Genomic DNA, 21,644 nt, shown 5'->3' on the forward strand with positions numbered 1-21,644 from the left:
CTATACTACTACAGTGATATAGCTACAGTGATACTCCTGTGATACTCCTACAGTGATTCTCCTATATTACTACAGTGATACTCCTAGAATACTACAGTGATACTCCTACAGTGATACTCCTACAGTGATACTCCTACAGTGATACTCCTACAGTGATACTCCTATACTACTACAGTGATACTACTACTGTGATACTCCTATACTACTACAGTGATACTCCCATACTACTACAGTAATACTCCTACTGTGATACTTCGATACTACTACAGTGATATAGCTACAGTGATACTCCTACAGTGATACTCCTACAGTGATACTCCTATGCTCCTACTGTGATACTCCTATGCTACTACAGTGATACTCCTATACTACTACAGTGATACTACTACAGTGATACTCCTATACTACTACAGTGATATAGCTACAGTGATACTCCTGTGATACTCCTACAGTGATACTCCTATGCTCCTACAGTGATACTCCTATGCTACTACAGTGATACTCCTATGCTACTACAGTGATACTCCTATACTACTACAGTGATACTCCTACAGTGATACTCCTATACTACTACCGCGATACTCCTATACTACCACAGTGATGCTCCTACAGTGATACTCCTATGCTCCTACAGAGATACTCCTATGCTACTACAGTGATACTACTACAGTGATACTCCCATACTACTACAGTAATACTCCTACTGTGATACTTCGATACTCCTACAGTGATACTCCTACAGTGATACTCCTACAGTGATACTCCTATGCTCCTACAGTGATACTCGTATGCTACTACAGTGATACTCCTATACTACTACAGTGATACTACTACAGTGATACTCCTATACTACTACAGTGATATAGCTACAGTGATACTCCTGTGATACTCCTACAGTGATACTCCTATGCTCCTACAGTGATACTTCTATGCTACTACAGTGATACTCCTATGCTACTACAGTGATACTCCTATACTACTACAGTGATACTACTACAGTGATACTCCTACAGTGATACTCCTATACTACTACCGCGATACTCCTATACTACCACAGTGATGCTCCTACAGTGATACTCCTATGCTCCTACAGTGATACTCCTATGCTACTACAGTGATACTCCTACAGTGATACTCCTATACTACTACCGCGATACTCCTATACTACCACAGTGATGCTCCTACAGTGATACTCCTATACTACTACAGTGATACTCCTACTGTGATACTCCTATACTACTACTGTGATACTCCTATACTACTACGGTGATACTCCTATACTACTATGGTGATACTCCTATACTACTACGGTGATACTCCTATACTACTACGGTGATACTACTACAGTGATACTACTACAGTGATTCTCCTATTCTACTACAGTGATACTCCTAGAATACCACAGTGATACTCCTAGAATACCACAGTGATACTCCTATAGTGATACTACTACAGTGATATTCCTACAGTGATACTCCTATACTACTACAGTGATATTCCTACAGTGATGCTCCTATACTACTACAGTGATACTCCTATACTACTACAGTGATACTACTACTGTGATACTCCTATACTCCTACAGCGATACTCCCATACAACTACAGTAATACTCGATACTGTGATACTTCGATACTCCTACAGCGATACTCCTACAGTGAAACTACTACAGTGATACTCCTATACTACTACAGTGATTCTCCTATACTACTACACTGATACTACTACAGTGATACTCCTACAGTGATACTCCTATACTACTACAGTGATGCTCCTACAGTGATACTCCTATACTACTACAATGATACTCCTATACTACTACAGTGATACTCCTAAACTACTACAGTGATACTCCTAAACTACTACAGTGATACTCCTATACTACTACAGTGATACCACTACACTACTACAGTGATACTACTACACTACTACGGTGATACTCCTATACTACTGCGGTGATACTCCCACAGTGATACTCCTATACTGCTACAGTGATACTCCTATACTACTACAGTGATACTCCTACAGTGATACTCCTGTACTACTACAGTGATACTACTACAGTGATACCCCTATACTAATACAGCGATACTCCTACAGTGATAATCCTATACTACTACAGTGATACTCCTATACTACTACACTGATACTACTACACTACTACACTGATACTCCCACAGTGATACTCCTATAATGCTACAGTGATACTCCTATACTACTACAGTGATACTCCTACAGTGATACTCCTATACTACTACAGTGATACTCCTATACTACTAAAGTGATACTCTTATACTACTACAGTGATACTACTACAGTGATACTCCTACAGTGATACTCCTATACTACTACAGTGATGCTCCTACAGTGATCCTCCTATACTACTACAGTGATACTCCTATACTACTACAGTGATGCTCCTACAGTGATACTCCTATACTACAACAGTGAAGCTCCTACACTGATACTCCTATACTACTACAGTGACGCTCCTATACTACTACAGTGATTCTCCTACAGTGATACTCCTACAGTGATACTCCTATACTACTACAGTGATGCTCCTACAGTAATCCTCCTATACTACTACAGTGATACTCCTATACTACTACAGTGATACTCCTACAGTGATACTCCTATACTACTACAGTGATGCTCCTACAGTGATACTCCTATACTACTACAGTGAAGCTCCTACAGTGATACTCCTATACTACTACAGTGACGCTCCTATACTACTACAGTGATTCTCCTACAGTGATACTCCTATACTACTACAGTGACGCTCCTATACTACTACAGTGATTCTCCTACAGTGATACTCCTATACTACTACAGTGATACTCCTACTGTGAAACTCCTATACTACTACGTTGATACTCCTATACTACTACAGTGATACTACTACAGCGATACTCCTGCAGTGATACTCCTATACTACTACAGTGATACTCCTATACTACTACAGTGATACTCCTATACTACTACAGTGATACTCCTATACTACTACAGTGATACTCCTATACTACTACAGTGATACTACTAGTGATACTCCTATACTACTACAGTGATACTACTACAGTGATACTTCTACTGTGAAACTCCTATACTACTCCAATGATACTCCTATACTACTACAGTGATACTACTACACTGATACTCCTACACTACTACAGTGATACTCCTATACTACTACAGTGATACTACTACAGCGATTCTCCTATACTACTACAGTGATACTCCTATACTACTACAGTGATACTCCTAGAATACTACAGTGATACTCCTACAGTGATATTCCTACAGTGATACTCCTATACTACTACAGTGATACTCCTATACTACTACAGTGATACTCCTATACTACTACAGTGATACTCCTATACTACTACAGTGATACTCCTATACTACTACAGTGATACTCCTATACTACTACAGTGATACTACTACTGTGATACTCCTATACTACTACAGTGATGCTCCCATACTACTTACAGTAATACTCCTACTGTGATACTCCTATACTACTACAGTGATACTCCTACACTACTACAGTGATGCTCCTACAGTGATACTCCTAAACTACTACAGTGATACTTCTACAGGGATACTCCTATACTACTACAGTGACACTACTACAGTGATACTCCTAGAATACTACAGTGATACTCCTAGAATACTACAGTGATACTCCTAGAATACTGTATATCCTAGTTAGCAGGCTATGCTGCAGCAACCAGTGATACAGCACACGATCTGTTCATCCTCAGGGTTGAGTCGGTCCACTGTCCCAGAGAATTTCCTCCCCATTATTTATGTTGGAGATGTTGAAAAATGTGCTTCGGTTCCACTTTGTGCTGCTAAAAAGCCAAAAGATGAACTTAAGGCCAAATGGATGCTTATTTTAGGCATGTTTCCAGTCTTCATATACTGAAATGACTACTCTCTGTAGTCATCGAAGCAACACTGATATCCTGTTCAGAACCATTCTTACGGCACCATCTGCAGGTCAAGGTATGATACAACAGCCTCAGCTGCAGTGGATGAACAGACTCTCAACTTGATTCCTTTCTTTTGAGCTCCCAGCAACCCTTTACCCAGATTTTAACTGTAGGCCCACCTGTAAACAAATAGGCCTATCAGCTATATAAGAGTTTAAATACAGCTATAACAAACAGGCTCAAGTGGACACAAGATGTTGGATTGAAAGATATCATCGATCACGGTCGGTGATGTTTAGTGAATTGAGGTATTTCTGCTTTACATTATTGACAGGGCACAAGACAAATCACTCAAGTGACTGAGACGGGTATCGCGAATAAAGAGGTGTCAACCACTTAACAGAGACAGAGGTTCACAGAAGACCTGGCAAAGGTGCACGGTGATAGAAAACCTTGGTGTTTCATCGTTCAAAAGCAACTTAGCGAGCTGGGTCCATGTTTGTTCTGTAACAAAGAGAAAAACAGCACAGCCTTGTCTGATCTGTGCTTAGAAAGAGTCCACCAGCTACATAACAAACACCAAACCTTAACCTGAAGAACCGCACTAGGCCATCTCCTGTCGCCACAAAGGAACCTTTTTAAACCACGGTCCTTTCTTCCAACCAGGGTCTTTGTCTGAGAAGGACGGTCACCGTGTAATCCCCTGAACATCTTTTAAGGGAAAGTTCACTCCACAGACACTCATATCTAGAGGCCAGATCTGACATTTACAAAACTCCTCGCCTGGCGTCTCTCCATTGCTTCTGTCCTCTCCTGTTCCGGCGTTTTTTTGTTGTTGAAGGCCAGACGGCGAGGTGAACATATCGACAGCAGCGTGTCTGGATCCAGCCAGCCAGGCCGTCAATGGAAGCACAGCAAACATTCAATAAATGGACCTGATGACTTGTGAACCTGAGAGATGATCAACTGGATGTCCCTCAAACATGGTCCTCACTCATAACCACAGGACACGGCTTTCACATGCTTTCTGAGGGATACATAGCTAGACGTCAAAGACTACAGAGGGGGGAGAGAGAGGCAGAATGAGAAATAAGATGAGGTGAAGGAGAGACATGGATAGGAGAAAGTGTAGCAGCGAGGGTATACGAAAGAGGGCGAGAAGTAAAGGTAGAGCAAGTGGAGGGGGAAAAAAGGGATGTGGGAGGAGAGCGAGAGAGAGAAAATAGTGGCAATTTCCACCTCGAGCACCTGGGGAGTGGGGGGACGTTTGATAGCCTGGTCCCCTGTGTTGCCTGATAGTCATCATTACAGGGACCAGCATCCCTACAGCTCAGAAACACAGCAGCTCTAACTGGTGGTTACCTCACAGATGGACAATCACAGCGAGAGGGTGGGGGAGACAGGGGCAGAAGAAAGAAAGAGCGAAAGAAAGAGCGACAAGAGACGAAGAACAGAGGGACTGGGCACATAGCAGCACAAATCACGTAACGTCTATATGGGAGAAGGTTACGGTCATCTCATCTATGGTCTGGAATGGACGCATGTGGATAATGTAAAAAATGGACAACACATCACACTAACCGAACAACAACAAAAAAACACCACTCGTAAACACGACGACACGGTTCTCTCTCCTCCTACTGACTCAAAAGGCACATTTCTAAACCTTCCTTTCAGATCACAATTTCATTCTGACAAAAAAATCTAAATACAGCCCTCCTATATATGCAACAGCTGTGACGAAATTTCAAGACCAAGAAATAAATAAGTCAATAATATTATAAAGGTGAAGTTGGAGTCAAGATAAAATTGACAGCAGTTTCTCATTATGTATATCATTTGTATGAAACGACATTATTGATTGGTATAATGATTTTGTATGACGTCAACATGATTGTGTCATCTTAGACCCGCTCTCAATCTGAACGGCAGGGTCCCGACACAAGCTGGCCCGCTGGTGAACTCAGCCATTCACGCGGGTAGGAGACCCCCGCCCATTGTGACCCCACATCCAACAGGTCACTTCCTGTCCTTAGTAATACTTCAGGTCCAGTAGCGTGTCGTGTCATCCCGTCATGCTCAAGCCAAAGTAGACGGATCCTCCATGTCACACAGAACGCCACTGGATTGTTTCCTCTGGGAGGGAAGATGGCTGTGGAGAGCGTTCCTCCCATCCGCAGGTTGGGATGTTTCTACTTATCTCTAATCAATCCAAAATACTTCCCGGGACAACTTCTCAGCGAGGGAGAAAAATCCGTCTGGCTTGCCCAATATTTCCCATGTGTCTCTCAGTGTTTAAACTAGCCAGGGGGGTGTCATGTCAGAACAGGTCCCCCATAACTGACAGCACTTGTTACCACTTCCTGTTCCCCGGTTCTCCCTTTGTTCGAGCTAGTTAAATCTGATGTAGCATAAATACACAGATCACTGACTAATCATCCTGCACTGGACTGTTATTGAACCGTGATGACCTCAAACACTTCTCTGGCTTTAATTACCCTGTAATGTTCACAAGCCGTCAACCTATCAGGGAGGGATATGAGGTGTATGTGACTGACCAATGGCTAAACAGACGCCAGTCACAGTGACACCACGTCACCCTGAGTGTTCCGTGGTCCCTGTTCGGAGTTCTGTTCACACAAACACAGCCGTCACACGCCACCCTCTCCCAGGCGACGAGGATTAGCCAAGATGGACAGATTTCAGGGGAAAAGGAGAGGATATATGAAGGAGAAAAAAAGGGATATATGCAAGTAATTAGAGCTAAATTGAGGGCACATGGTAATCTATTGCAGGTCATCTCCAATTCCAATTACACATACACACATGTAAGCTAATTAAAACCGGTTAATCAAAACCGTGTGTGTGTGTGTATATATCTATACACACATACGGTTATAGCTGTATTATATTTATATATATAAAAATAACAGACAGACACATATTCCCAGGAGCGAGTCCAAGACAGACAGTTCCTATGGGGAATTTTCATGGAAAAAGCCCCATGAGCACAAACATGTGAAGTTCAAGTTCATAGGAGCACATCACATTTGATGTCAAATGAAAGCGAAGAGTTCTATATTTTTGATAAAATAAGGTATGCAGTACATCAAATGTGCGACCATATTCCATCCTAAAAAATAAGCAAAGAATAAGCAAGAATAAGCAAAGCCTTGATTTCTGGTCAAACAGATGGAAAGGGGGGTCTTGGAAAACATTGAGCAGAAAAAGGTCTTAAAAAAGGTATTAGAAATACTTCAAAACACAATCATGTTGAAGACCTCTTCAACTATATAATATCAGCATTTCTATTGAGTTTTGCAGACAATATTTGCCTTCTGTAAGTTAAAGAAATATTGCCTAGTGTCATAATTCGGTTATTAAAAACCACATAACTTTAAGATATTTGTTCATTTCTCTCCCTCGTGAGGGGGTAGGATAATGAAAGTTCACAGAAGCAGTAAGAAGCAAAAAGGTAGACCTAATAATTAGTTATAGTGTTTTTAATGATAACAATTTGATTTATGATTTATTAAGTGATTAGAAACTGTCATTCTGTTACCAGATTGGTAGCAGAATGACCCCCCCCCAAAAAGAAAAATCAGTAACAGCTGAATTGGCTACATTCGAAATTCATAATATTCACAAACCACAGTTGGGTCACATGCTTCTGTCCTCCCTTCCACTGGCATACTGTTATGTTCAGCTCATAACTGTTTTCTTTCTATTTCTATCGCGTGGTGGTCACATATTTTTTGTTAGTTTTAAAGTCAGTACAACCCCTCCCACTCTTCTCTCTGTGCAGTTAATGTCACCTCTCCCGGCACTGACACCTACCCATAAGCCCCTCTCTTTCCATTGACTGTAACCAGCCCTCTCGCTCATTGAAGACCGACCGACACCGGAAGTCCACGGATGTCGTAAAGTAGTGGAAATTTGGTCAGTCCAAATCTAAGCCAATCATAGACGTCTGTTTCACAAGTCTGGAAAGCACAACACAGTCAATTATACTGTACTCCACTCTAGTGTACTCTACTGCACTGTAATAAACTCTACAGCACAGTACTCTACTGTGCTGTACTGTCCAATCTTGTGAAAGACATTTATGATATTAAATTTTTCTACTTTTGCATGTACCTATTCATTATGGATCACCATGAACAGAATGACGTTAATAAATATGAATTTCTGTATAGTACAGATCAGGGACCCATGATGTCATTCTGTTACTATTATCCTGTTACCGGGTGTTAATCCACGTCACTTACTAAGTGATTCCTCATGATACCCAGACAAAAAAAGGCCATGATTTTGTGGATTTTTACTAAATGCAATCCATAGACGACTAGTCCTTTGGAGGTAGAATTGTTGACATTTGTATCTAAAAACATAATTTTTGAAATAATTAAAGTTGGCATATTTGCGCCATTTTGGCCTCACCCAGGCCCCCTTTCAGACTCCATAATGGTTCATCTGTAGGTGCTACAAAGCAAATATTGGTGTCATATGAAGCTTTACCGCTTGCTGTGTAATATGAGTTGTATGTTTCCATCTATTTTTCGACATAAATGTATGAATATAATAAAATACACATGCATATAGAAAATATATTTAAAAAATTATTTGGCACATTTCATTATATTACTTTTACATACAAATGTCAAATATATGTCAACAATCCTTCCTCCAAATGACTATTCTATGGATTACACTCGAAAATCACAACAAAAAAATGGTATAGTTTTGTGAGGAATCACTCAGCTGCAGTTCAATAACCAAATTAGATGTTTTTCAAACTCAAGGTGTCATATCATAACTGACACCCCATTCTTTCTGCAGATATCTTTCAATCTTAATTCGGAGTACATATATATATATATATATTTAACAGATTTTTTTTTTAAACGTGGTCACATAAAATGAGGGAGATTTTACCGTCATTCTGTTACCAAACTATATCTGCACTGTTCTTTGAGTAAACGTGTTTTTGTCATATTTTCTGTGTCAATTTTTAAAAGTAGTCATTGTGCATCGAGTTGGATGGTTTGTTAAACTTTGCAAATCAGTGATTTTCGCTGGAGAATTAAAGAAACGCGCTTTTATTCCACCAGGAAAGGAGAGGAAGGAGAAGCAAAGGAAGAGGGATAAAAAAATGTGGCTAAACGTTTCTAAAATTGCGATACTCCTGTGCAATTGTAAGGAACTAATGGAATATAATTATTCATGTAGAAGAATGGGTGCGATCTGTTGAGCTGATAAGCCTACACAATACTTTGTCTGTATTGACAAAACTCTCAGCTCAACTTCCGGGGACGTCTCTCTCCTAGCCAAGGACACATTAATATGAGAAGAGGAGGAGTTTGGTATTATATAAGTCTTTGTCCTCTGAGGCAGACAGAGACAAAACAGAATATGAAAGGCAAAACAACAAGAGCTCAAAAAAAACGTCTGAAAACAGACTGAAACAATCCCTACAATGGCAGAGATTCAGTAAATATGGACAAGATAAATAGAGTATGAACACACACCACTTTATTCTTTACTTACACAGGTGAGGTGATCCCATTTTAAAAACAAAACACTTTTCTAGTCCGACAAACTTCTTCTGGAAAGTTCTCTCTATTCCTCCTCCCACACGGCAGCCTAAGCAGAGAGAAACATTCAGCGGTTCAAATCAGCCATTTCACCTAAGTACTGTGTGGACACAGAGAGCTGTCAGGGAGATGGGGAGAGAAAGGGAGAGAGAGAGTGGGTGGGGGAAAGAGAGCGAGAGAGAAATAGAGAGCAAAAAATAAAAAAAGAGATCAAGACCCAACCATCAGAGCTTCACCTGAGAAATCACAGGAGCCCAAAAATAGTAATTCTCTGCGTCTGTACAGACTCCACTGGCCAACACCCACAGCCAGCCAGACCAGGCTAACTAGCTGAGATCTGACAGGGAAACGGAAGGTGAGAGCAGTGACTCTAGCCAGTCACACAGGCCATAGAAGTCATTATTCCTCGACTTCTACACACGGAAGAATAGTCCTCCTTACAACACTCAATGTAGGGTTTTTTTGTGTTTTTTTTAAATAGGCTAGCTAGAAAGAGAATTGTATACTTCATCAGCTTAGTGTGACAGACTCCCTTCGTGAAAGGATTCACTTTTTTTTCCTAAACTGTTAAAGACTTCCAGACTAGATACTGTATGTTGATGAGAGCAGGAAGCCTCGAGCCAAAGAGAGTCGAGCGAGCGAGAGAGAGAGAGCACAGAAAAGTACTCCGGCTTTTTTAATTATTCAATTAGAAGAAGGCCAGAAAGGAGGGGAGGAGGAGGAAAGGAAAAAGGACAGAACACCAGAGTCGATGGATCATCTCCATTCCTCACTGATTGAAAGGGACAGGATCCTGTTACATTACATTAGGGGAAGGGGGGGGGGGGTGGACAGGAAAAGAGAAGGGAGGCAGTGGGAAAGATGAGGCAGGAGAGCGAGAGAAAGAGAAAGAGAGAGGGACCTGTCAGTGAGTGAATTGGGGGCCGTTGTGATAAAAGATGTTTCGTAAAGGCTTCAGATGTCAGAGTAGACCTGCCGGTGCCTGGCCTCCTAACCCCACAGGACAGAGGGAACTGTACACGCATCTCCCGCAGACGGACAGAGAAAGAGAGAGAAGGGAGAGGGCAGAAGACCAGGGATAAGAGAGAGAAGAACTGACAATGCTTTCTAAACTATGACCTCAGAGGAAGATGAATTTGTCCAGTGAAAAATGAGGTGAGAGAAAGGGAGAAGGATAAAGAGACACCGAACATGTCCTATTCTCATAGAGGAGGCCTGCACTGCTACACACAGCAGATAAGAAACATTTCACTAGGAAACAAGACTTGTTTTTACGCAGTCAACTAAATCCTCTCATCAAAACACTTCATAGGCTAGATTCCATAGGGCACCTATGACTCAGTCAAAATATGTTGATCCTCAGTCTCACACTTAAAAAAAAAAGTCTGTAAATGTAAAATAGTTCATTTATGTTTTCGAGCTAAACACAGGAGAAACCATGAAAACCAGCAGCCACATTTGGATCCAGAGATATAGAGATGTATCCTTAGGCCTACAAGACAACTGTAAACAAATCACAATTTTGCCCACTTTCCTTCTTACGGAGATTAAATCAATTCTTTAATCTGGTCCAAAATGTCCAATTAGAAAAGGGAATTACTTATCGAGCTATTGCATTTGATTCCTCAAAACAGTTGGGGAGAGAAACTCTAGCAGGCAACGCTGTGAGAGAATGAGAATCCTCTACGGAGAGGAGAGAGGGCGGAAAGTGTTCCTGTCCTTCTTAATAACAGGCAAACTTAATGACAATATCAGGCCAAAGCAATGAGAGCGGCTAGACATAACTCCTAAAAATATTCACAATCCATTTTTTCCGACGGCATGATATGAAGAGGAAGCCAGAAAACTTCACGCAATCTCACATCTGAAAAATGACTGTCTGAAATTGATACTGCCCGTTGAAATATCATTAGCACCTAAATTAATATCTCGCCTCGCTATAATCGCTATTTTCATAACTATTAAGATGATGAACGGGATTTTAACAGACTGAGCTATTGTTAATAACTTTAAGTGGACTAATTCATCAGGAGCATAATCACTCAGAGGAGAGAGAAATATTTTGAGGAAAGGAAGACCAAGCCATTAGGCTCGAGAATAAAGAGGGCGGATTATGATGAAATGCTATTCAATACACTTGGAAACAGAACTCCTTTGCACATCTCAATGCATACATATCCAGAGAAGCTTTTCATGGAAGTGACAAATGTAGAGGATTCTAGCCAGCCTCTGTGGCTTTGTTAAAAGAACACACTTTATCTAGCTACGGCAACCTTGGCTGGCCACGTTCAATAGTGAAGTACCACTGACCTCTAGTGGTGAAGGGAAGGCACTGTCAGGGATCGTTCAACATTCACACTGGGGAATAAGTGCATCACTGGGGACACATGTCAAACTGGGTGGGTTATGGGCAATTCCACGGCAGTGGAATTACGCGGAGACTCCGATTTCGCACTTTAAAATGTATGACAAACAAAAAGCATTGATTTCAAAAAGTTTAACAAACCATACAACTCTATGCACAATTACTACTTTCAATAATTTACACAGTAAAAAAAAAATTAAATACAATGTACTGGAAAAACTGTGCTGATGCCAAGTTCGGTAAGAGAATTTGGGTAAAATCTCCCTTAGTTTTACCTTAGTTACCAAACTTTGTATCTGCACAGTTCTTCCTATGAATGTGTTTCTGTAAACTTTTCAGTGGAAATTGTTAAAAGTAGGGGAGGGGGGCTCATAATGGCTGGAATGGAGTCAATGGAATGGTATCAAACATGTGGATTCCATTGGTTGATGCCATTCCAGTGACTCCATTCCAGCCATTACTATGAACCATCCTCCCTTCAGCAGCCTCCACTGTTTTGCGTAAAGTTCTATGGTTTGTTCAACTTTGAAATCAATGGTTTTTGTTTTGGATACATTTTAAAAGTGAACAAATCTGTTTTTGCGTAATTCCGTTACCATGGAATTGCCCTTATACAATAGACAGTCATCAAGTATTCTGGTCTCTGAGGCTTTTTGATAAGCTACATTAGGAAAGGAGTGGACACACTTGAAATATCCAACAGGCTTTCAAAGCCAGAGAACCAGGTTGTCAGGATGTCCAAATCCCCTGCAGAACATGAACACAAGCCAAAATCTGTGTTCAACCGCCGACGAGATGTCTCACTGCAGGGTTCTAGTGTTAGCAGGCCGCTGTCAGAGCCAGTGACTACTGGTACAACACAGACAGCCAACTAAAATGAACAAGATTCCACCACAACCAGAAATGCAAAGTTCCGAGATTTTTACCCAAATTCTCAGGTTTTTACAGAATACCTGGTTGGGAGATTCCTGGAATCAAGAGGGAATGAGCTGGAAATCTGGGAATCCTCCACATGAAGCTAGCTCAGGGACCTCAGCCAATGTGTGTGTCGTGTGTGTGTGTGTGTGTGTGTGTGTGTGTGTGTGTGTGTGTGTGTGTGTGTGTGTGTGTGTGTGTGTCCAGGGAGTATTAATAATATAGCTTGTATTGCCAGCTGGCACACAAACCAAGGGGTGCAGAATATCCATCTTTATTTTGTTGTGCAAGTGCAGACCCCCTGTGTTAAAGGACTTGGCGCATCCTCACACTGCACTCTAACAGGGACTGTCCCCAAAACACCCCGACACCACCAGCAGACACACAACAAGCATACTTAGGGCAATCAAACCTACACAACCAAAAATGCATGCAGTCCTCTCCTTCAGTCTATGCCTCTTCGCATGTTTTCAACAGATTTGACTTGGAGTTTGGGATTTGCCTTTCATTTGAAACAGATGGGATCACGATCCTTCGATGCCAACAGCAAAAAAATACACCACAACCCCTCTATCCAACACACACACACACACAGTAAACGCACACAAACATCACCCACCTAGGCTGTTTCACATTACACATCACAGAGACGCCACTCAACGGTTCTCTAGTAGCCTTCAGGGCCCCAGACAGACAGAGTGTGTGTGATCCACACTTTTTTCCCCCTTCCCTGCCCCTTCCCTAGATTTAAAGTCAAACATGTAGGCAGCGTTTCCCCTAACACTACAGAGACAGGGCGGGCCCTCTACCTTGTTTTGCAGTCCAACCGGTGTCAATGGGAACATTGTGTTGTAGCCTAAAAACTGGGTAGGGTACTCACCAGTTTGTTCTCCTGCATGTAGATTCTCTGCAGCTTGGGACATCCCTTGGACAGAGCCACCATCCCCTCATCAGTAATACTGTAGCACTGGCCCAGGTGGATGTCCTTCAACTCTGAACTGTGTTCTCCTAACTAGGGACACAAGAGAGAGGGGAAGAGAAGGGTTAAGCCTGATAAACATGTTATAAATGCATTGTACAAAGTGTTAATGCATCAGATTGATCGACTGATGGATTAAGGGGAGACAGAGAGAGAGACAGAGAGAGAGACAGAGAGAGAGACAGAGAGAAGGAGAGAGATGGAGAGACAGAGAGAGATGGAGAGACAGAGAGAGATGGAGAGAGAGAGAGAGAGAGACAGAGAAATAGAGAGAGAGACAGAGAGAGAGAGAGAGAGAGAGAGACAGAGAGAGAGACAGAGAGAGAGACAGAGAGAGAGACAGAGAGAGAGAGAGAGAGAGATGGAGGGACAGAGAGAGAGATGGAGGGACAGAGAGAGAGATGGAGGGACAGAGAGAGAGATGGAGGGACAGAGAGAGAGAGAGATGGAGAGAGAGATGGAGAGAGAGATGGAGAACCTTTTTGAGTGCGTCGTCTGTCAGTTTGTCCTGGTTGCCAACATGGACCTTGGCCAGCAGAGGACAGTGTAAGGCCAGGGAGCTGAGGGACAGGTCACTCAGCTGTTTACAGCGGTAGGCTGTGTACCTCTGAAGGCCCGGGCAGTGGGCCGCCAGGGAACACACACCGTGGTCCTGCACGCCACGACAGTCGGAGATGTTTAACTCCGTCACATTCTGCCTCCGAGACGCTATCTTCACCAGGAGGTCATCATTTACCTGAGGGGGGTGTGGGTGGGTGAGAGTGAGTGAGTGCAGAGAGAACACAGAGAGAGAGAGAGAGAGAACACACACACACACACAGAGAGAGAGAGGGAGGGAGCGAGAGAGCGAGAGAGCGAGAGAGATTAACGCTCAAGGTAAAGTTTGATGAGAAAGTGGTCTGTGATAAACAAAGTCACATAATAAACACTTTAAAATACATGAACAATACAAAAAATATATACACACAACATGTAAAGTGCTGGTCCCATTTTTCATGAGATTAAATGAAATATCCCAGAAATGTTCCATATTCTGTCTGTAATAAAGCCCTTTTGTGGGGAAAAACTCATTCTGATTGGCTGGGCCTGACTCCACAGTGGGTAGGCCTATGCCCTCCCAGGCCCAATCATGGCTGCACCCCTGCCCAGTCATATGAAATCCATAGATTAGGGCCTAATGAATGAATTTCAATTGACTGATTTCCTTCTATGAACTGTAACTCAGTCAAATCTTTGAAATTGTTGCATGTTGCGTTTATATTTTTAATTAAAATGTTACTATAAAATGTCTCAAATGTTGTACTCACTTGTTGTAGGCCACTGAGGTCAATTTGCTTCCAGAACTGGAAGTCTAAGCAGAGGTCCCTCCAGTACTTACAGACCAGCGAGGCACACAGACAGCGCTCTTTCACCGAAAGGTGGGAGAACACCTGAGAGGAACAGAAAACACATTAACAGGTTGTGTATCCACCCACATCCAGCCTGTTGTTTGGCAATGACACAGAGTACAAGCAGTGGAGCTAAACAGACCGGTACCCAGGCTACATCCAGCCCATTTCAGTTAGTTTCAGTTAGAATAAAAGCGTCCAATCAGGCCTCCCAAATTAACTGCACTCTAGTGGTGACCTCTGACCTTAAGCAGGATGGAGGAGGGGAGGCGGTTGATGCTGGATGTGTCAATCACGTCACTGCCTCTCCCCTGGCAGTCGTCATGGTGATGCGGACAGCAGGGGGAGGAGTCAGAACTCTGGGGCAGCGAATCGCCATGGAGAGCCATCCCACAGCAGCCCTCGACAGACGAAGATGAGGAGGAAGAGGATGAGGGCAGGGGGCAGAGGTGGCAGTGGCCAGTCCCGGAGTTAGAGGAGGCATCCCCACTTCCTCCTCCTCCTCCATCCTCCACACCTCCCTCAGGGACAGGGAAGGCACATCGCGGCTGCTTACAGGGTGTGCACCTCTGCACCTCCGCACACTTCCTCTTACACACCTTGGAGGAAAGAAACAAGGATCAGACACAGATCACAGAGAACCACGTGGAAAGGGATTCGACAGAGATGACATCAGAAGAGATACCAGGAAGTGTACGGTACGAGAGCAAACTGTTCAGATAGTGTCTGTTGATTTTCATCCTTCCCTTCTGAAATCAGGGACTGACTCAAACCTGGGACATCAAGTGAGTGGACTCTGGCCAATCAATTACATGAATTAAACAATTAACTCAGCAGCACTAGGAATAAACCCTTTCTAGTTTCTCACCATCTCAGCGTAGTCACTGGCACTACCAGGCACAGAAACAGCCACAGCTATGGGCACTGGAATCCCTGCACTCCGGAACAGCGCTGGCGGTGGAATCAGCTTAGCCGGCACGGCCGACAGTAGACTCCTCCCTTGGCCCTCCCAGATGGCTAGTTCCCTTGGCGACAGCAGGAACTTGGCACAGTCCTCAGGGGAAGTGAGAGCAGCGTACCGCCCAGCGAGCTTTGAGGCGCTTCCGATTCCGGTACCACCTGTGTTGATGTGACAACGTCCTCTGCCTCCGCCGTTGACACCGGTCTCCAATTGGTCGCTGTTGTCGTCGTCGAGGCCCCCGCTGTTGCCGTGGACGATGAAGCAGAGCATGCAGGGCCCCTGCAGGAAGCAGTTCCTCTTCTTCTTCTTCCTGTGGTGCAGCTTGCGTGTCCTCTTGTTCAGGCGGTAACCATTTTTCGAGAGAAGATGGCCCATATAGATGACTCACGGAGACTCTGGGTAAGGGAAGAAAGAAGGACATAAAAGAACAGAATAACACATGTCATTTCCATGTAAATGGACCCATGAGCACCAATGTGAAGTCCATAGGAGCATGTCAAATTGGGTGTAAAAATGAAAGCTAAGAGTCTATGTTTGAGAAATTAAGGCATATAGACATTCTTCAAACATTTTCCATCCTAGAAATTAGGAATTAAGCAGACTTTGATTTCTTGTCAAACAGATGGAAAGCCGTTCTTAAAAAACATCTACCAGAAAAGTCTTAAAAAGTATTAGAAATACATGAAAACACAATAATGTTGAAGTAAAGACCCCTGCCAGCTAATAATATAATATATATTCCGTTTAGATTTTTGTTATGCCTTCTGTAACTTTAAGAAACATTGCCTTATGTCTTGAAATTCCGTTACTACAAACCCACTTATCTAAGATATTTTCACAATTCTCTCCCTCATCAGGAGGGAGGATAATGAAAGTGCGCCGGTAAGTGCACAGGTATTGGTAGTTCTATAAATTTGTTATGTTTTTACTGATATTAATTTTGTTTATGAATTATTAAGTGATTCAAACTTGAAATTCTGTTACCAAATCAGTAACGGAATTTCTGCAATTGAATTGGCTACAATGGGAAATCCTAGTAGTCACAAACCAGTTGGGTCTCCTGCTACTGTCCTCTCTTCCACTGATATACTGTTATGTTCAGCTCATAGGGTCTCCTGCTACTGTCCTCTCTTCCACTGACATACTGTTATGTTCAGCTCATAGGGTCTCCTGCTACTGTCCTCCCTTCCACTGGCATACTGTTATGTTTAGCTCATAGGGTCTCCTGGTACTGTCCTCCCTTCCACTGGCATACTGTTATGTTCAGATCATAACTTTTCTTTACCTTTTTGTCGTCTGGTGGTCAAAGCAAGAACGTGAAAAGTCTGGACAACCCGTCCCCCTCTCTCTCGCTCGCTCTCTCTCTCTCTTCAATTAACGTCTCCTCTCCCAGCTCGTATTGACACCTACCCATGAGCCCCGTCTTTCCATTTACTGTAACCGGCATCCTCACCCACTGAGCACCGACCGACACCGGACGTCCATGGACGTTGAAAAGTAGTTGAAATTTGGTCAGTCCGCCCTTGTCTTGATTTCAACGTGCAGAGATATCTGGACAGGCCTTCATTTGGCCCAAACATCTAGACGTCCATGATTGGTTTAGATTTGGTCTGGTCAGGTCTAGGTTTCACAACTTTGGACAACAAAGTACAGTACAGTTAAGAAAAGTACATTATAATTCAGTACAGTCCTGTACTGTACAGTAATATAGAGTGGAGTAGAGTTAAGTACAGTACACAGTAGAGCTTGAGCACACTATAATGTACTGTACTGAACTATACTGAGCTCTAGTGCGCTGTACTTTGATATCAAAACTTGTAAAACATAGATGTCTATGATTGGTTCAGATTTAGTCCGGTCCAACCACATTTGTTCTTGTTTGGTGGCGGAGTCCGTTAAAATAATAGCAAGTGTGTAGAATAATACCTAAATATGCAAAGGATATTGCATATTTCTAACTTTGTGTACCTATTTAGGACACATCACCATGAAGAGAATGACATTCATATCCATAATTATGCATGTGTGTAGTACAGATCAGGAACCCATGAAGAAATTCTGTTACCAGGTGTAAATCCACTTCAAGAACCAAAATATATATTTTTCTATCTCAAGGTGTCATGTCAGAGCTGACACCCCATTCTTTCTGCAGACATCTTTGAATCTTAATTCGTAACAGATATTTAACTGCGTTTTTGGAAAACGTGGTCACAAACTGAGGGAGATTATACTGATTAATTTGACCAAACCTTGCATCTGCACAGTTCTTCCAGTAAATGTGTTTTTATCAAATTGTCCATGTATTTTTTTTAAAGTGCTCATTGTGCATAAAGCTGTATGGTTTGTTAATCGATGAAATCAATGGTTTTTGTTAGGCATAGATTTTAATTATAAAATCTGAGTCTCAGCGCAATTCCATTACCATGGAATTGCCCATGACAGTTAAAATACCAGATATGTCTTGCATTGATTAAGAGCTAAAAACTAAATAATGCAGAAAACAACACATAATGCCTTCAGAAAGTACTCCTACCCCTTGACTTATTCCACATTTTGTTGTGTTACAGCCTGAATTCAAAATGGATTAAATAGATTGTTTTTCCTCACCCATCTACACACAATACCCCATAATGACAAAGTGAAAACATGTTTTTAGACATTTTAGCAAATGTACTGAAAATGAAATACAGATATATCTCATTTACATAAGTATTCACACTCATGAGTTAATACTTTGTAAAAGCACCTTTGGCAGCGATTACAGCGGTCTTTCTGGGTAAATCTAAGAGCTTTGTACACCTGGATTGTGCTATATCTGCCCATTCTTCTTTTCAAAATTCTTCAAGCTGTCAAATTAGTTGTTTATCATTGCTAGACAACCATTTTCAAGTCTTTCCATATATTTTCAGGTAGATTTAAGTCAAAACTGTAACTCATCTACTCAGGAAGTCACTTTCTTCTTGGTAAGCAACTCCAGTGTAGATTTGACCTTGTTTTTTAGGTTATTGTCCTGCTGAAAGGTGAACTCATCTCCCAGTGTCTGGTGGAAAGCAGACTGAACCAGGTTTTCCTCTAGGATTTTGCATGTGCTTAGCACCATTCTCTTTCTTTTTTATCCTGTCTTTAACGATTACAAGCATACCCATAACATGACGCAGCCACCACTATGCTTGAAAATATGGAGATTGGTACTCAGTAATGTGTTGTATTTGCCCCAAACATAACTTTTTATTCAGGACAAAAAGTTAAATTGCTTTGCCACATTTTGCAGTAGTACTTCAGTGCCTTATTGCAAACAGGATGCATGTTTTTGAATATTTTTATCCTGTACAGGCTTCCTTCTTTTCACACTAGGTTAGTAATGTGGAGTAACTACAATGTTGTTGATCCATCCTCAGTTTTCTCCTATCACAGCCGTTAAGCTCTATACCTGTTTTAAAATCACCATTGACGTCATGGTGAAATTCCTGAGCGGTTTCCTTCCTCTCCGGCAAATGAGTTACGAAGGACGCCTGTATCTTGTAGTGACTGGGTGTATTAATAAACCAACCATAGAGTAATTCATAACTTCACCATGCTCAAAGGGATATTCAATGTCTTCTTTTTACCCATCTAACAATGGATGCCCTTCTTTGCGAGGCATTGTAAAATCTCCCTTGTCTTTGTGGTTGAATTGGTGTTTGAAATTCACTGCTCAACTGAGGGACCTTACAGATAATTGTATGTGTGGGGTACAGAGATGAGGTAGTCATAGAAAAATCATGTTAAAACACTTATTGGACACAGAGTGAGTCCATTAGCTTAATCAAAATGCACAAAGTACTAGCCTATGTAACAACATATTACTACAAATGTTGTTACTAGTGTAGGATAATTAGGGTAGTGCCACATAGGTATAAAAGCTGTTACGAAAGTGTTACCAAAACTCTTGAAGGCTGCTGAACCAAAATGTTTGCCTTTCAAATGAAATAAAGCAATCGACAGCCTTAAGGCACTAGACAAGACCGAGCTGCCACTCTATGATCACAGCAAGTCAAGTTCCAAAACATTCCACTGTTCCACTGTCCTGCATTAGATCTCATTCAAGCCAACACTGTAACATAACATCTGCACTATTTCACCATAATAGGAAAATATGCCATTACATGAATTTCAAGAACTTCAAAAAGTGACAGTAACACAATCTTTCCCCCTGCTATTCTATAATGTGTGTGGTCTTTCATCACAAGTCATGGTCAAACACAACTATGACACTATCTGTGCCTAAATATAATGGAACAGCTGGTGGTCAGTTCCTCTAAATAGAACGCTACTGTAAGGTCCATCTCGACTCACAACAGTGTTTCCTGTATATGCATTTAGCAGCTGCTATTATTGGTCAAGCACAGACAGTGACAATAGTGGGCAGTGTAGGTCTCTAGAATATCGCTGTTTGTGTATTAAGGCAAGCAGCTAGTTAATGTTTCCTACAACGCATTTGATTATTCTTAAGGTAGTTAGCTAGTGTTTGTACAGTGATGATACTGCCCAATAGACAGTGAGTGAGTAAGATGATTTCTGCAATTATTGGTTTCACTAGCTAGGAGGCTACATTGTAAATACAACTTTAGCGAGAGCAGAGATTAAATTGTAACGTAGCACGCAAGACTTGTAAACGAATTAATCAGAATAAACTTTACCTTCCCTCAGCCTTAAATCATTGGTATATATATATTGCGATATACCTTAATCAATTATATCCATTGTGAGTTTATTTGCATTATCATTGGCATGGCGCAAGCAGGTTTTGGATTCGTATGCTTTTTTGCAACAATGTGTATCATTAGACAGTGCCTGCCTTTACTACTGACTTGTCATGTAAAACACTTAGCCTGGGGGTTTAAAATGGAAGAATAGCAAGCAAGCTATTACTATTACTTTATAGAAAATGAAAAAGAACTTGTTAAATAACACATATCCAGCAATAGGCTACATGGTAAGACTACAGGATAGTAGCTAGTAGTAAAACAGTGGCTAGATCAGCTGTGTTTTAGATAGCTAGCTAGTTAGCAACATGGATACTAGCTGAGGATGCATAGCTAGCTTCTAGCTACATTGTATTGCTGCTCACCAGTTCACGCTGTGCTCCCCCCTCCGAATGGTGCTCTCATAATCCGCGCGTGCAACACACGGACGAGTATAGCGTTAAAATTTCAGGACACAATCATGTGAAATTGGCAACAATTCAGGTAAAATATTCTTTATGATGTTTTGGTCTCCAAAGAAAACACTTCCGGACTAAATAAATGCAAGGAGAGGAAGACGACAAGCACGATTTACAATCTGTTATTGGTGGAGCCAAATGTCAGTCTTTGCCCAGTGTGACCAATCCAGGATGTAGTCAACGTTGGACTCCAATGGGTAGAAAAGGGGGTAGGTAGCTAATGACAATTGGAAATAAAATAGTCATGTAGTGGAAAGTAGTTGCAATCGGTGCTTAATTTCAGCTGGATCCGCACCTC

The 21,644-nt window shown here is 41.9% G+C and overlaps 1 protein-coding gene across 2 annotated transcripts in view; it reads right to left on the bottom strand.

Moving 5' to 3' along the window:
- fbxl17 (F-box and leucine-rich repeat protein 17) overlaps positions 1-21,425 on the bottom strand; it is a 137,043-nt gene extending 115,618 nt beyond the window's left edge. The window contains exons 1-7 of one of the 2 annotated variants that reach the window (XM_038988767.1): positions 21,254-21,425; positions 16,051-16,538; positions 15,428-15,781; positions 15,102-15,224; positions 14,273-14,530; positions 13,696-13,827; positions 9,473-9,653 (exon numbers count right to left, since the gene is read on the bottom strand). In XM_038988767.1, coding sequence (XP_038844695.1) covers positions 9,603-9,653; positions 13,696-13,827; positions 14,273-14,530; positions 15,102-15,224; positions 15,428-15,781; positions 16,051-16,518 — 1,386 coding nt within the window. In that variant the 5' untranslated portion in view covers positions 16,519-16,538; positions 21,254-21,425 and the 3' untranslated portion in view covers positions 9,473-9,602. Of the gene's footprint in view, positions 1-9,472; positions 9,654-13,695; positions 13,828-14,272; positions 14,531-15,101; positions 15,225-15,427; positions 15,782-16,050; positions 16,539-21,253 lie in introns of those variants that run through there. The other variant, XM_038988757.1, reaches the window with a different exon arrangement.
- Positions 21,426-21,644: the final 219 nt, after the last annotated feature.

This window comes from Salvelinus namaycush, chromosome 1 (assembly GCF_016432855.1).
Source record: "Salvelinus namaycush isolate Seneca chromosome 1, SaNama_1.0, whole genome shotgun sequence".
Lineage (NCBI taxonomy): Eukaryota > Metazoa > Chordata > Actinopteri > Salmoniformes > Salmonidae > Salvelinus > Salvelinus namaycush.